This window comes from Antechinus flavipes, chromosome 5, assembly GCF_016432865.1.
Source record: "Antechinus flavipes isolate AdamAnt ecotype Samford, QLD, Australia chromosome 5, AdamAnt_v2, whole genome shotgun sequence".
Classification (NCBI taxonomy): Eukaryota; Metazoa; Chordata; class Mammalia; order Dasyuromorphia; family Dasyuridae; genus Antechinus; species Antechinus flavipes.
This window is the reverse complement of record NC_067402.1, coordinates 273,660,654-273,676,701: the sequence shown is the minus strand read 5'-3', so window position 1 is coordinate 273,676,701 and position 16,048 is coordinate 273,660,654. Positions and strand designations below refer to the sequence as shown.

The 16,048-nt window shown below is 35.7% G+C and overlaps 1 protein-coding gene across 1 annotated transcript in view; it reads left to right on the top strand.

Annotated features, from left to right (window-relative positions):
* Window positions 1-16,048, top strand: part of ANKS1B (ankyrin repeat and sterile alpha motif domain containing 1B) — a 1,349,660-nt gene that overhangs the window by 201,537 nt on the left and 1,132,075 nt on the right. Inside the window, exon 8 of the mRNA XM_052001623.1 lies at window positions 1,164-1,330. Within this exon, the coding sequence (XP_051857583.1) occupies window positions 1,164-1,330 (167 nt within the window). The remainder of the gene's footprint in view (window positions 1-1,163; window positions 1,331-16,048) is intronic.

Sequence of the window (16,048 nt, the reverse complement as noted above, 5' to 3'; positions counted from 1 at the left end):
TAGTTCATAATCACACCTTACTGAAACATGCTTAGTTCAGAGCAAAAATGCTCATTTTAAGCAAAGGCTGCCAGCTTTTTTGTTTTCAGAATGACAAGCTACTTCTGTTCATCTGTATTGAAATTTCAAATTTACAACAGATAAAAAGTAGAGACAGACTTAAAAAAAAAACTGTTGTAGACTATTTGAGAGTTTAATAAACATAATGCTATTGGATGCACTGCTGAGAATAAGAAGGGAGGGTAGTTGTATCTGGAACCAAAGATGATAGAAAAACAAAATATAATATCTAAAATAAGACAAAAATTAATTTTGGGTGCTAATTTTATACCCACTTCCTTTTTTAAAAATGAACCTAAGTTCAGGGAACTTGAATATAGGTTTTCTCTGAACAGGTAGAAAAACTCAGATTTTTTTTTAAATTTAAAATATGAACATAATAATCATTGGCAACATTTACATTTTATCATAAAAAGAATGGGAAGTGGATAGAGTTCTGAGCCTCTAGTCAAGAAGACTCATCTGAGTTCAAATGTGACCTTGAATATTTTCTAGTTGTATGCCCCTAGATGAGTTCCTTAACATTGCTTGCCTCAGTTTCCTTATCTGTCAAATGAGCTAGAGAAAGAAATGTCAAACTACTCTAGTATCTTTGTCAAGAAAACCCTAAGTGGGGTCACAAAGAGTTGGACACAAGTGAAAAACAATTGAACAACTTTAAAAAAAATTAAAAAGGTGATTGTACTTGAAACCACAAACTTGGTAAATACAATTTTAAGGGAATGTTACATTTAACATGGTGGTAGTAAAACTGATCTATTATTGTCTTCTTCTGAATTATTTTGTTTTTTTGCTGTGTTTTTAATAATTTTGAATTAATGATCTCTTATTTATATTTTGAAAGGAGCACTCTTTCAGTACCTACTAATCTACCTCCATCCGTACCTCCACTGAAGCTTTTGTTTGTAGGATGTATAAATAAGTTATTGTTCAGTATTTTCAGTCTATGTACTATACTATATATATATATATATACACACACATATATATATATATACACTATATAATATGCTATAAATAGTATAAATGAAACCTGTACATTTAAAAAAATTAATAATAAAAATAACCTGGATGTTATCAAATTCTAATAATTTGTATTTAAGGTGAAGCAGTAACTGGAGAATTATCAAAACTCTTGGATGAAATCAAACTCTGTCAAGAAAAAGATTACTCTTTTGAAGATTTGTGTCATACAATCTCAGACCATTACTTAGATAATCTGAGCAAGATTTCAGAAGAAGAACTTGGGAAGAATGGGAGTCAAGCATTGGTAAGTCCACTGGCAAATGGTTATTTTCCATTGTTTAAAGATCTACATTTCTATCTAAAAGACAGCCATTGGAGTTAACTCACAGGTACACACACAATTATGTTTCACATTAGTTCTATAATACATATCATTTTGTATTATCCACTTTGGGGAACTACTGTTCTCTCAGTCCACAAGCCCTCAAGGAAATTACATTCTAAGGTGTGTGTGTGTGTGTGTGTGTGTGTGTGTGTGTGTATGAACATACATATGTCTACATACAAAATATATATAGGTGGGAAGCTGAGAAGAAGGAAGACACTAGTAGTCTTTTTGAGCTGAGTCTTGATGAAATTAAGGAAAAACAAGAGATGAAGGAGAAGGGGGAGAGGGTTTCAAGGGATAGCCATTGAGAAGTTTGAAGAGATGGGAGCTAGGATGTTGTGTGAACCAGTATAGCTCATCTAGCTAAGAAGGCTGGAAAGACAGGGCTATCAAGGGCTTCAAATGCCAAACAAGAGGTTAAATTGATCCTGGAGGTAATAGGTAGCCCCTGGAGTTTATTGACTAAGGGGTTAGAGCGACACATTCAAGTTTTGGCTTTAGAAGAATCACTTTGGCAGCTAAATTAAGACATGGTTATGAGTAAGGGAACACTTGGGGCAGAGAAAGCCCAATAAGAAGGTCATTATAGTAGTCCATTCAAAAGATGATAAAGATCTGAATTAGATTTGTTACTGTATGAGTGGAGAGAGGAAGACTTTAATAAGAGATTGTTCCATAAGTCAGTGGATGTTTAAGCATGGACATCCTTCTGTCACTCCCTTGTGTCTGTGTATATTAATCTCGTTGATGTTTATATAAAAATATAGTTCACAAGAGTGTAACAGCCCAGGAGCCACTTCCTTTAGCACTATTAGAGACCCTGAATTTTATTAACATGCCTCTTCCCTTTAAGAATACAAATCATGACCCCTTTGGACCTTGGTGAATGGCCTTTGAGAGTTAGTGAGACCCAAAATATCATCCTTTTTAAGTGTGAATTTGAAAGATTTTCTTTGACTCAACTTTCCTGTTACCAAGAATGTTGCTGAACTGGAGTTTGGGCAGACAGACAACCAGAATGATGAAGGACTTAGAGTCTATATTATCTGGAAAAAAAACAGTTAAAGGAACTGGGGGTATTCCAGGCAAGAGAAGAGAAGGATGAAGAGAAAAAGGCAATGATTCCTATCTTCAAGTTTCTGAATGAAGAATTAGGTTTATCTTTTGCCCCATAGCCAAGGTCCTTAATCTGGTATACTTTTAAAAAATACTTTGAGAAGGTTAGTTAGATGGCACAGTAAATAGAACACTGTCCCTGAAATCAGGGGTATCTGAGTTCAAAATTAGCCTCAGATACTTAACACTTACTAGCTCTGTGACCCTGGGCAAGTTAATTCCAATTGTCTTGCTACCCCCAAAAATACTTTGACAGATATATTTTAGCATATGCTATTTTTTTTCTTTGCAAACCTGTGTATTTTATTTTATAAATTTGAAAACATTATTCTTAAAAAGTGTTCATAGATTTCATCAGACTTCCAAAGTTGACCCATGACACAAACAAAAATTAAGAACCTTTGCCTTAAAGGATTAGAAATTGTGAACTGGAAAGTGTCTGTTTGATATAAGAAAATACTTCCCACCAGAGCTCTCCAAAAGTGGAAAGGGTTTCCCTCATCTCAGCAGTCTTTTAGCAGGACCTAGATGACATTTTGTTGACTGTGTACAATGAAGACATATGGGTTTGATTAGATGGCTGCTAAGAGCTACCTTTTCCTTGCAGAAATTCAGATTTTGAATCTGTAAAACGAAAGGTTTGGGTATCATGATCTCAAGCATACCTTCTGCTATCTCCTGGCAGTCCAGAGTCACTATCATTTGCTGCCTTAGGTGAGACTTTTCTTAATTTCTGCCTCTGTAAGAGTGATGGAGTCAGATTATACCATCTCTGAGTTCCCTTCAAGTAATTTAAGAATCATTGAATTAGAGTTCCAGAAAATGGGAATGATAATAGCATTCTAAGTCTTATTTTAGGAAAAAGAGAGTATAGTGGAATATTCCTTATTTTACTCGATTGACTAACAACAAGGATGTGGAAAGTCTCACCTTTGAGGGCAAATACTACAGGTTTTTTAAGTCCAGATGGACATTTCATCTATGAAACAAAGATGGAGAAACCTCTTCGACTGGGTTAGAAGGACACTTCATTCAGGCACGTATTGGGGAGAGATCTTGGCTAGTGAAAGCAAAAAACAAGGGACAATTAACACTTAACCAGACTATGCCAGTTATTTGTCAAGAGAATGATCTTGGTTATTCTCTCATGTAAAGGATCTAAGGCCTTCTGGAGGTGCTTAAGGCTTTTTCTTCTGGATTCTACATGTGCAATGTTGAGATTCCATAGGGAAGGTAAAATAACCTTGCTATGAAAAAAGATTTTAATTAGAAAATAAAGGCCTTCTTAATGTATATAATAACTATGTATAGAAATATAGGGGTGTGTGTAGGTGTTGACATGTGTATTCTTCAGTGTGAGGAAAGATAATACTTGCATTTACAAAATTCTAAGCAAAACCATACCTTGTAGACTTTATAAAATAAAGTAATAAGAGACTTTATGGAAAACATTGCAGAAAATATTATTTTATTATCCTGTCACAATAACATCAATTTATGCCCTATTGAAGGGGGATCAGAAATACATTTACACACAAAGGACAATTTGTTATTATGATGTTTTCTAAGAAAGAGATGGCATAGAGGAGGAGAGTGTTGGCCATGGGCTCAGGAAAACCTGGATTGAAATGCAGTTCTGAAATTTTCTAGCCATGAGACCTTGGATGAGTGCCTCAGGTAAATTCCCTAGGGCTTGTCATTGGAGAGATAAAGTAGTGTTTTCAGTCAGGAAACTTTTATTAAGTGTCTGTTGTCAATGGAGTGTTGGACTTGGAATTAGGAAGATGTGGGGCTGAATTCTACCTCAGACGCTTATTAGTTGAGGGAGCCTCATTAAAAAAAATTACTTCTCTGGACCTCAGTTTCCACATCTGTAAAAATAAGGATTTGGACTTGGGGACTTCTCTTGATGGCCTTCTCTCCAAGTTCTAAATCTATGATCCTGTGATCTCCCAATTCCCGATGATGGAGGGAGATATCCAGCTACTAGTGCCTTCTCCTCTGATGTTATTTTCCATTTACTATGTACACATTTTGTGTGGACATAACTATTTACAGGTTATCTCTCTCATTAGTTTGTGAGCTCTGTGAGGGCAGGGACTATTTTTTGTTTTTAAATTTGTTGCCTCAGTACTTGGATCAGTGCCTGAGATTCTGATATTCATTCATATATTCTCTCTCTCTCTCTCTCTCTCTCTCTCTCTCTCTCTCTCTCTCTCTCTCTCTCTCTCCTCTACATATATAAGTATTTTATGCATTATATGTTGCTTGTACTTGCTGAAATAGAGCTTATTCATATGCACTCTGTGCTTTCTGGCAGTTTTTATGGAAAGGAATCATTTTATGATTTTTTTTATAGCATCAACTTGGATTTTAAGACCAAATCTTCTATCTCACCCTCTGGTGTCATTCCTTTTTATTGCTTAAAGTAGCCCCCCAAACTCCACAACTGAAGATAGTATTGTGTCCCGACACTTTGCCTGTTAAGTGGGTACTCTGGGATTCTGGAACTCTTTTTCATAGAAACTGTAATAAATGGTGGCCAAGTTCCCAGGCTAGCCCACTGACATGAATTTAACCTACAACATAGCAGAATTGTTTTGTAAATGGCTCTCTGTGCCATTCCATATAGAACAAATTTCTCAGTCCAAAACCTCTTTATATCTCACTTCTTCCTTTTGTTAGCTCTTATGGAGAGCTGGGTTTCCCTACCTGAAAATGCTGGCTATCATTCATTCACATTTCCATCACACTAGTCCTGAAGGGAGAGGTTAAATATAATTTCCTTCCTACTGCCACTTATAAACTCTATTTACCTCCTTCAGTCAAAAACCTTTCTTGCTTTGAAGTCCACCCAAATTAGATCTTTGTGGCCATTGAATACTAGTCTAGACTGGATCATTCTTGCTCCTTACTCAAGGAGTTTTCACTGGCTTCTTCTCTTCTCCATATCTTTCAGCTTCATTTCCTTGACATTCTCTCAAACTCCCTAATCTCTCACTTCTACGCTCCTTAAATTCTATGATTTATCCTTTCATTTCACTTCAGTCACACACAAGGATGGTCTTACCTTAGATCTCACCATTATCTACATGGATTCTACTTTCAATTAAAAAAAAACACAAAATAATTATACATAAAAGACTGTGGTCTCTGCTCCATTTTTTCCTATATTTGTTCCCTCCTAAACAGATTCTTTCCTGTCATCATGACTATAAATCCCTCTCCTATTTAGTCCTTTCTCAGGGTATTATTTGACTTCCCTTTCCTCCTTTTCCATTTTTGATGCTGTAATCAATCAATTCACTTCACAAAGTTAAGTTCCTTAACTTTGGAATTCCTCATCTTTTTATCATATTGTCATTCATCCCTACAAGACCAAGTTAATGGAATATTTCCATTATCAACATCCTGTGTTCCTACTCACCTGCTGCTAAATGGAGCTCGAGGAAGCCTCATAACCCTGCTGAGTAGATACATTATAAATTCATGTTATCCAACTTTTAATAGGGCCTCCGTGCAACAGACAGTTTTTATTCTCCCCTAATTGATTTTTTATTTTACTCCTCACAAAAGCTATCCCAAACCTCTCCGTAAGCTTTCTCCACCTCTCTTTTCTATTCTGCTTCTTTTCCTTGAGAATTTCAACTTATTTTACAAGGAAAATTGAGGCCATTTAATGTGGTCTCCTATTTACCTGGTTTTCTTCATCTCAGAATCCCTCGATATCACACCCTATTGTCTTCTGCCCAGTTAGTGACAAAATGATGGTTCTTTTCTTTGCCAAAGGCCTCTCTCAACATGTAGTTAGACAGATAAAGCTTTTATTTTATGCTTACTATACATCAGGAACTATGTTAAGCTCTGGGATTATAAATGCAAACAAAAAGAAGGAGCATGCTCACCCTTGAGGAGTTTACATTCTTTTAATTTTAACAGTATTTTGTTCTAATTACATGTAAAGGTAGTTTTCAAACATTCATTTTTGTAAGATTTTGAGTTTCAAATTTTTTCTCCCTTCTTCTCTTATTTCCTCCTTCACAAAACAGGAAACAATCTAATATACATCATACTTATACAATCCTTTTTAACATATTTACAAATGAGTCATGTTGGGAGAGAAAAATCAGAAAAAAAGGAAAAAAAAATCATGAGAAAGAAAATAACAAAATAAAAAGGTGAAAATAGTATACTTCAGTTTGCATTCAATCTTCCATGGTTCTTTTTCTAAATGCTGATAGTATTTTTCATCCCAAGTCTATTGAAATTGTCTTGGATCAATGTGTTGCTGAGAAGTATATCTTAGTGGTTTATCACACAATCTTGCTGTTACTGTGTACAATATTCTCCTTGTTCTTCTCACTTGACTCAGTATAAGTTCATATAAGTCTTTCCAAGCTTTTCTGAAATCAATCTATTCATCATTTCTTATGGAATAATAGCATTCCATTACATTGAAATTTATTCAGTCATTCCCCCCTTGATGGGCATCCATTCAAATTCCTTGCCACCAAAAAAAAATTGCTGCTAAAAACATTTTTGTACATGTGGGTCCTTTTCCTTCTTTTATGCCTTTGGGACCTGGTAGTGGTACTCATGGATCAAAGAGTATGCACAGTTTTGGGCACAGTTACAAATTGCTCTTCACAATGGCTGGATCAGTTCACAATTCCACTAACAATACATTAGTGTCCCAGTTTTCCCATATTCCCTCCAACTTTTATCATTTTCTTTTCTTGTCATATTACCCTGTCTGATAAGTGTGAGGCAGTAACTGAGTTGGTTTAAAACATTTAGAACATGTTTTTGTATAGATGACTTTGTTTTCTTCATTTTAAAATTGTCTTTTCATATCCTTTGATCCCGTATCAATTGGGAAATGATTTATGTTCTTATAAATTTGACTCAGTTGTTTATGTGTTTTAGAAATGAGGTCTTTATCAGAAACACTGACTGGAAAAATTGTTTCCCTGCTTTCTGCTTTTTTTCTAATCTTAATAGCATGGATCTTGTTTGTGTAAAAACTATTTAATTTGATTTAATCAAAATTATCCACTGTGCATTTCATAATGCACATAGTAGATCTATGATCTATTTCTTGTTTGTCATAAATTCCTCCCTTCTCCAAAGATCTGGGAGATAAATGATCCCTTGCTCTCCTAATTTGCTAATAGTATCATCCTTTATATCTAAATCATGAATTCATTTCTACTTTATCTTAATATAAGGTGTGAGATGTTGGTCTACGCCTAATTTCTTCAGTAGTATTTTCTAGTTTCCTCAGCAATTTTTGTGAAACAGTGATTTCTTATTCTAGAAGCAAGAGTCTTTGGCTTTATCAAACTACAGATCACTATAGTCCTCGATGAGTGTATCTTATTTACCTAACATATTCCACTGATCTACCAATCTATTTCTTAACTAGTACCAAATGGTTTTGATGACTGCTGTTTTATAATGCAATTTTAAGTCTGGTATTGCTAGCCCCCCTTTCTTTGCATTCTTTTCATTAATTCCCATGATATTCTTGACCTTTTGTTCTTCCAGATTAATTTTGTTATTATTTTTTCTAGTCCGACAAAATAATTTTTTGGCAGTTTGATTGGTATGGCAACTGAATAAGTAGACTAATTTAAGTAGAATTGTCATTTTTGTTATATTAGCTTGACCTGCCTGTGAGCAACTGATATTTTTCCAATTGTTTATATCTGATTTTATTTGTGTGAAGTATTTTATAATTATGTTCCTATGATTTCTGTCTTTGTCTTGGCAGATAGACTCCCAAATAGTTTATATTACACACTTATTTTAAATGGAATTTCACTTTTTATCTCTTGCTGCTGGGCTTTGTTGCAATATATAGAAATGAAAATATTTACATTCTAATGGGGGAAGATAAAAAAAAGTTAAAAAGCAGGAGAGAAGGTACTTGCTAGAGAAAGGAGGTTGAAATGTCTAGAGAATAAGAACGGCAGTGAGATTGCCCACACACCTTTTCAAGAAGGGTTCTGGTCTACCTTGTCCTCTGGAGTGTCCTATGATCCAGAATAGCTTTCCTCTCATTTCATGATATCCCAGTAATCTTCAATTTAATTCACTTCAACCAATGCTTATTGACCTCCTGTTATATAGAAGACAACATATTGAATATTGAAAGGATTTGAGAGGAGGTCATATTTAATTCTGTAGCAAAGGTAGCAAAGCCCCTTTCTTGAGGGGAAAGAGATGTTAGATCTGGAGTTTGAAAATGAGCAATCAAATCCTATCTCTGCCATTTAAGAGCTTGGCGACCTAAACTTTGGTTCTGAGTTTCCTCATTTGTAAAATGAAGAATTAGAATTGATGCCTTCTAAGATCTCTTTCAATTTTAGGTTTATTGTCTTGTGAAACTGAATCTCAGAAAAAGAAATTGGTCCAGATTGGCTGGAGCTTTTAGTATGCAAGGGGGAACAATAGGAGATAGACCTGGAATGTAAATTGGATGCAGATTTTGGAAGATCTCGACTATTGTTTAAAGAAATTCTGTAGTCAGTTGTAATTTCTTGAAGCTCTGAGAGACAGTGTGGTGAAAAAAGAAAGAATGATTCTGAAATCAGGAGAGTTGGGCTCAAATACTGTATCTGCCCTTATTACCTCTGTGATCTTGAGAAAATTAGTCTCCTCTGGGCCTTAATTCTCTCACCTGTGAAATGAGAGGAATGAACCAGATGGCCTTCAAGGTCTTTTCCAGGATGCAATCTATGATCCTAAGTTTTTGAAAGGAAGAGAGTTCTATGATCAGATTCCTATATCAGGAAGATCATGCTGGGAGTTGTGTGTAAGATGTGTTGATTAGGAAGTTGGGGAGTGGGTAAAGACTATGGATTGAGAGATGATTGAAAATTATCCAGACAAGAAGCATTAAAGACCCAGTCAGAGCAATGACAATATGAACTAAGAGAGACAAAGAGAAAGTAGAAAATACAGGGCCAAGATTCAGATTGGATATGGTGACTAGGGAGGAGTATTAATAACTCAGGGGTCACCAATCTAGCAACTGCGAGAATGGGAGTGACATGAACAGAAATAAGAAAGTTGAATGAGGATTCACTCATTCAATGAGGATGAACAGATTTGGGGGAAATTCACTTAGTCTAGTTTCACAAATTGACTTAAAAGTACTGTTTGTTATCCTAGCAATGACTTCCTGGGTTGAAAGAATGTCCAAATATTAGGAAAAATGATGGGGTTAGAATTAGAGATTTGGAAAGCAGTAGGGGAACTAGATGATAAAAACGGATATTTATAATGATATAAACCCTATCGATAATGTGAATATTAATGATCTGTAATTCTTAATAATGTCCCTCTTGTTTAAAAGTAATAATTCAGGCCTTTATCATTACAAATTATTTCATTGACATCTCATTTTCATCTTTACAATTTGGGTGTGATATAAAATATTCATCACCATTTTGTAGATGATGGAACAAGGTTCAGAAAGGTTAAGTGATTTGTGCAAATCGACACAAGTGGTAAATGATTTGGATTAGGAAGAAGAACAGATGCAGAGGAGGAGTAATCAGAGAGATAGGGGAAGGATCATCAGAATATAGCACGTTAGGACCTGTGGAAAGATGAAGAGATTAAAGGAATAGTTGATATTGCAGAGAGATCATGAAAGATGAAGGCTAAGAAAATGTCCTTGCATTAAACAAACAGGAGGTCACCAGTGATCTATGAGGGAGCAATTTAGATTTAGTTGCCAGATAGCAAGAAATTGAAGAAAGAACAGTTTGTGAGAAAATAGAAGTATTGGTTGCATAACTGGAAAAGAATGACAGAGAAAGGATGGGAGTTTGAAGGCATAGTTTAGTTAAGTAATTTTTTTTACTTTTAGGGTTGGGAAGGCTCACTTATATTTATGGAGGGAGAGAAGGCAGTTTGTAAAATGAGAGACAGAAATGACAAGAAAGAAGATGAATAAGATAATGGAATGATCATATGAGATAAAGAATGTAATATGCTTTGCAGACTTTAAAGTAAAATATGAATGTCTAACATAATAGAGAGAAAGCTAGTTTCAGAGACAAGAGGATTTGGGTACAAGTTCTGCCTTTGACACATTTAAGCCTGAATATATTACCTTGGACAAGTTATTTAACCAATTTGAGTTTCTTTTTTATAAACTCTTTCTTATTATTTCTTTTTATAATATGCATATTTCTTTTTATAAAATGCATATATGAACTACGTTATAAATAGGTTCTTTCTCTTTGGGAGATTTCAAAAAATGACTAATTGACCCCATGTTATGTCCAAGAGGGAATTGACCAGCCACTAAGATCTCCACCAACTCTGGGTTTCTTTGAAATTTGGCAAGGTGTAATTATAACTGATGAGGTAAATGTATATTAATAAGGGAATAAACAGAGAACGTGAATATAGCAAAAATGGTAGCCACTTCCTCAGATAGGAAAGCGTAGAAATGAGAATAATTGATGGTGTCTTTATATTTTAAAAATAGAATTCTTTCTTACACAAGTAAATTTGTATTTAAGCACATTTCAGAAAGAAAAACAATGAAGTAATAGCATTTGGGGCCAATGTCTTTTAAACACAATTTTGGCAAAAGACATAATTTTCGAAGATTTATGATTTCAGTAGTCTAGGACTAGTCTCTACCATCACTGAGCATTTGAAAGCTGTTTGAAATTTAACAAAATGCAGCATTTGAAGGTTAAAAGGAACATCAGTGGTCACCTACTTCAAACTATTATTTAAAGGAATCTTCCCTTGGCTATTGATCACTCAACTAGTCCTTGGAGGAAAACTTCTACTGAGTTGTGCTTTTGGATATCTCTGTTATTAGGGCATATCCCCCAACATCCAACCTGGACTCTGGAACTTTCACCCTGTACTTTTGGTTCTTCTTAGAGTTATCTGAATCCAGGGAAGGATAAGTGGTTTTTCCAGAAATACACAGCTGGAAAGTGTCACAGACAGGGAACGGAAATCACTCTCCTTGCTTCCAAATCTGGAATTCTTATTCCAATAGTCAATGTAACTGTAGTACTGCCTTCACCTTTCAGTTTATTCCCAGTAATTTAGTAATTTATCCTGCGGTCAGCTAGAGAGCTTCTAGACATGAAAGGAAAATCACACTTTGTAGGGTATACATCATTAGTTATGGTTCTTTACCTCCAATTCTATGCCCTGAATTTTGGTGGTGCCCTTGTAAATTTAATTTTTAAACATCAACATTTTTTTCCAATAGAGGGCACTCTAATGCAGCTATTCAAAAGCCCCACCATCTTATGTAAGAATGTTTTATTTTTGATTGAGAAAATTTTTAAATTAAAATCACGTCTTAAGGTGGTAGTTTGGAGCTGTTTTATTAATAAAAGCAAATTAAAAATTAAAATTCCTACTTTAATTTGATTTATTCAGTTGGAGGGTATGACTGCTGTGGGAAGAGAACTTTGACTCAAGTTTAAAAAAATTTTTTTTCCTTGCATGAATTTCCATTCAGTAGTCAAGCTATTTTAAGGCCTTTTGAAAAGATTTACAGAGAATGGTTCTCTGCCTTCTTTCTCCCTTCCCCTCTACCCTGTTCCAAGCTGAACCTGAGTATGCAGTTATGAAGAAAATTGCATTATATAATGGACCAAAGACTTGTAGATTTACATACGGAGGGGATTCCCAAGAGCATCTCCTCCAGAAAATTTAAGCTTCCTGAAGGCAAGGAGAATTTTATTTTTTTTCCTTTGTAACTTCTGGCAATACGGCATAGTAGCAAGCTGGACTCAGTGCCAGGAAGTCAAGTCACTAAGCATTTATTAAGCAACCATTATGTACCAGGTACTGTGCTAAGTACAAGGGTTCCAAAGGGGGAAAAAAAAAAAAAACAAGCCCTGTTCTCAAGGACTCAGTCTAGTGGGAGAAAATGCAAACAATGAAGATATGCATGATATATGTGATGTTGCAAAAATCTTAGTGCTTTTCAAGCTACTGAAGCTTCTGTAAGATAAATTGGAAATAATCAGCAGAGGAAAAGACAGCTGCTGGCATGAATACCATTGCTATTTGGGGGAAGGAGTTGGAGTTGGTACAAGGGGAGGATGTTTTGGCAGCCAGGGTGTGAGAGTGCTCATTCAGGAAGGTCAATAGACTACAGGATAAAAAATGAGGAAGGCAGAGGGCACTGGGCTGGGGTCAGCTAGCTGTGGAGTGGGGTGTTGAAGTCAGGGAGAACTGCATCCTGGCTGTATATCTCTGGGAAAATCACTTAGCTTCTTTCTGACTCAGTTTCCTCATCTGTAAAATGGGGTTTAGTTAAAGCACCTACTTCATTGGTTGTTTAAAAGATCAAAGAGTTATCATGTGCAAAGCTCTTGATGCTCCTTAAAGGGTCTTATAAATGCTGACTATTATTATTCAAATCTAACCTTAGTTGCTCATCTGTACAATATTATATTTTCTAACTATTCGATTTCTTTTTCTACAAATGAGTGAGTTGAACAAGATAATCTCTGGAGTCCTTTTCAGCTCTAGACCTTTGATGGTTCTGTGTTCTTAGGGAAGCACACCATTCTTGGGAGAAAGTCCCCCCCTTGAAGAAAACCCCTATTTACTCCATGTTAGTTACACATCTGATGCCATATCTGGCACTCTAACTCCAGCTTGTCATCCATGGAAGAAAAATGATTGAAAGCAAATGTTTTCAACTTAGTGAGACTTCCCCTGACTTTTCTCCCCCAACTCCCCAAGGCTCCACCATTTCCTCCCTCTCTCTGCCCCAGAATTCCACCTTTTCTCACCTGGATTCATGCCTGAGATTTACAAAGGTATCCAGTTCCCAAGCAAGAATGCGTGGCTTTTTAAAATAGAAAAATTTGTCAAGCTCCAGAGAGATTGTTTGAGCAGAATGTGATACTCTGCATCAGGGACACAACTTGTGCTTCAGAATACAGAATCACAAATGTCACTTCACCATGGAATATCCCAGAAGGACAGAAATTGTATTTTTCTTTATTTCGGGATTGGGATCAGAGCCAGACTCTAGTAACCCTGAGAGGGCTCATGTAGTCACTGGGAGGCCTGGTGACATTCCCCCTAGGTAACTCTGCCCCCTCCCTCTTATTCCCTGCTTTTTCACTTTCCTCTCCCTCTCTTGCTTTCCTGAAAGCCAAGCCTCTAATTATGTGGCAGCTTTTCTGATGTGTGTGGTATTTTATTTTAGCATTCTGACTTATTAAAAATGAGTTCTTTGCCTGAAAGCCCCCAGGCAGAAGGATAAAAATTGAAGTTAACAATGTACAGAAAAAGAGGGAAAAAACCCCAATCTATTTCAGTTCACATACCAAGCTTACACAAACTGATTGAAAGGTGCCCTTTTCAGGATGGAGATAGAAATTTAGGGATCGGAGGTCAAAATTTACCATCCCCTGATTGTCAACTTTAATGGATTTCTAGAAATGGAAAACTGCTAACCCATATTCTTTCTAATTGTGTAAAAGATTTCAATTTGGAAAACAGGAGCATAGTGAGTGATTTGGGGTAGCTAATACAAAAGATGAGGTCAGGGATTGAATCTCTGATAACATTGGCATAGGACGGGTGGGTCATAAAAGGAACATTCCTGATTGTGGTCCAGATCAGTATAATGTAATTGAAAAATACTTAATAAGATAAATAAAAATTCAACAAAACTTAAATATTAGTAACATGTGGGTTTCTAAGAAAGTGTTTGGCCCAAAGAGATGTTTAGATATGATTTAGTGGCCAGAGTTTTATGAGTAGGAATAAGGAGAGAGTCAGGTTTTCCTGGCTCTAGGTCTGATATACTACTATATGGGATCTTTATAGCCATGGTAGATCAGTCAAGTTAATTGGTTCATGTACCTCTGAGGAGCGGCTAATGTGCCTCTATGTGGAACTGGACTGAGATATTGAAAGGACAGAAATGAGTAGAGAATATCAAATGTCTGTTAGAGTATGAGCTTCCTGAAGGTAGGAATTGTTTTTCTTTTTATCCTGTTCTCAGCACCTAGAACAGTTCCTGATACAACATGGATGTACAATAAATGCTTGCTGATTAATTGATTTTGTTCCTGTCTAAGTCTGAAAGAGGGAAAAAATATGGTCATCTAAGATGTGAAATGGATCATGGTGGGCAAGTTTTGGGACCTTGGGTAAAGATTGGAGGAGATGACTTTGTTTCCACCGTTGTCCTGCCATAAAGAGTAACAGAAATCATTTTGTATTTGTGGATGTAGCATTTGTATTGGAGATAACCTTCTGGCATAAAATTATGCCTCTTTTTCATTTTACCTATGCAGAATTGGATATACCTATCTAGATTGCAGAATCCTAATAATAATGCTAGCTACCAGTTATATGATGTTTTAAGGTTGTAACCCTCTCTGTATAGTTTTTCATTTGATCCTCACAACAACGGTGGGAGGTAGGAGCTATTATTATGCCAGTTTTATATTTGAAGAAACTGAGGGAGGCAGGGGTTAAGTGACTTACCCAGGTTATACATAATAAATGTCTGAGGTGGGGTTTGAATTTATGTCTTTCTGATTCCACATTCAACACTCTATTCCCTGTGCCACATCAGTGAAATGAAGAAGCTTTGAGGTGTCTTCTAGCCCCAAATCTAGGATCCCATGATCCTTTTGTCCTGAGAGTCCAAGACTCCATATTCATGAATGTCAATTTTTATTATTTTTAAGACTGAGGAGACATTTTTACCATAGTGGTTAAAAGCAATAAATTTTCAGTCAGAGAACCAGGGTTCAAAACTGAATTTCAAAACTTTAAAACAAAAGTTCAAAACTCGGCAGTGACATCTATTTCTTGTGTGATCTTAAGCAAGTTATTTTAATATCTTTGTGCTTCAATTTCCTCATATGTAAAATGAGAGGTATGGACTAAAACACCAAGATCCTTTCTAATTCTAGATTATTTGGTGACAGGTCTTCTTGTTTTCCTCCTCTGACATCATCTTTCTGGGTTATTGAATCTTTAGATTTCTTGATAAAAGTGAGGTCAGAATATTTGAACTTGGCTTTAAATTCTAGGTCTCATATTGATTAGGTATGGGAACACAAGCAAATCACCATGCCTCTCTAATCACTAGTGCAAGTAAGTTCTTGAAGTCCGGGACTGTCTCATTTTTGTTTTTATTCTTGGCACTTAATAGGTACTTTAAAAAACTCACTGGTTGATGATGTGAGCTTTAGATCCCTATTTCTTATATAGTTCTCTATTTCATATTTCTCTAATAACAACATACCACCTATCTCACAAGGCTTTTATGAGTAAAATTCCAAGTAACTTAAGAGTTACTATTACCACCTATTTTTCTTTTGAATCTCTTTAGTCATAACTTTAATATATCTTGACAGAATTCACTCATTAAGTTTCTGAAGGCAAATTTCTGCCTTCTGCCCCTACTGTGTATTATTCCAGATGGTTCTGCCTCCCTTCAATTATCTCCATTCACAGGAATGGAAAACGAAAATGAGAATT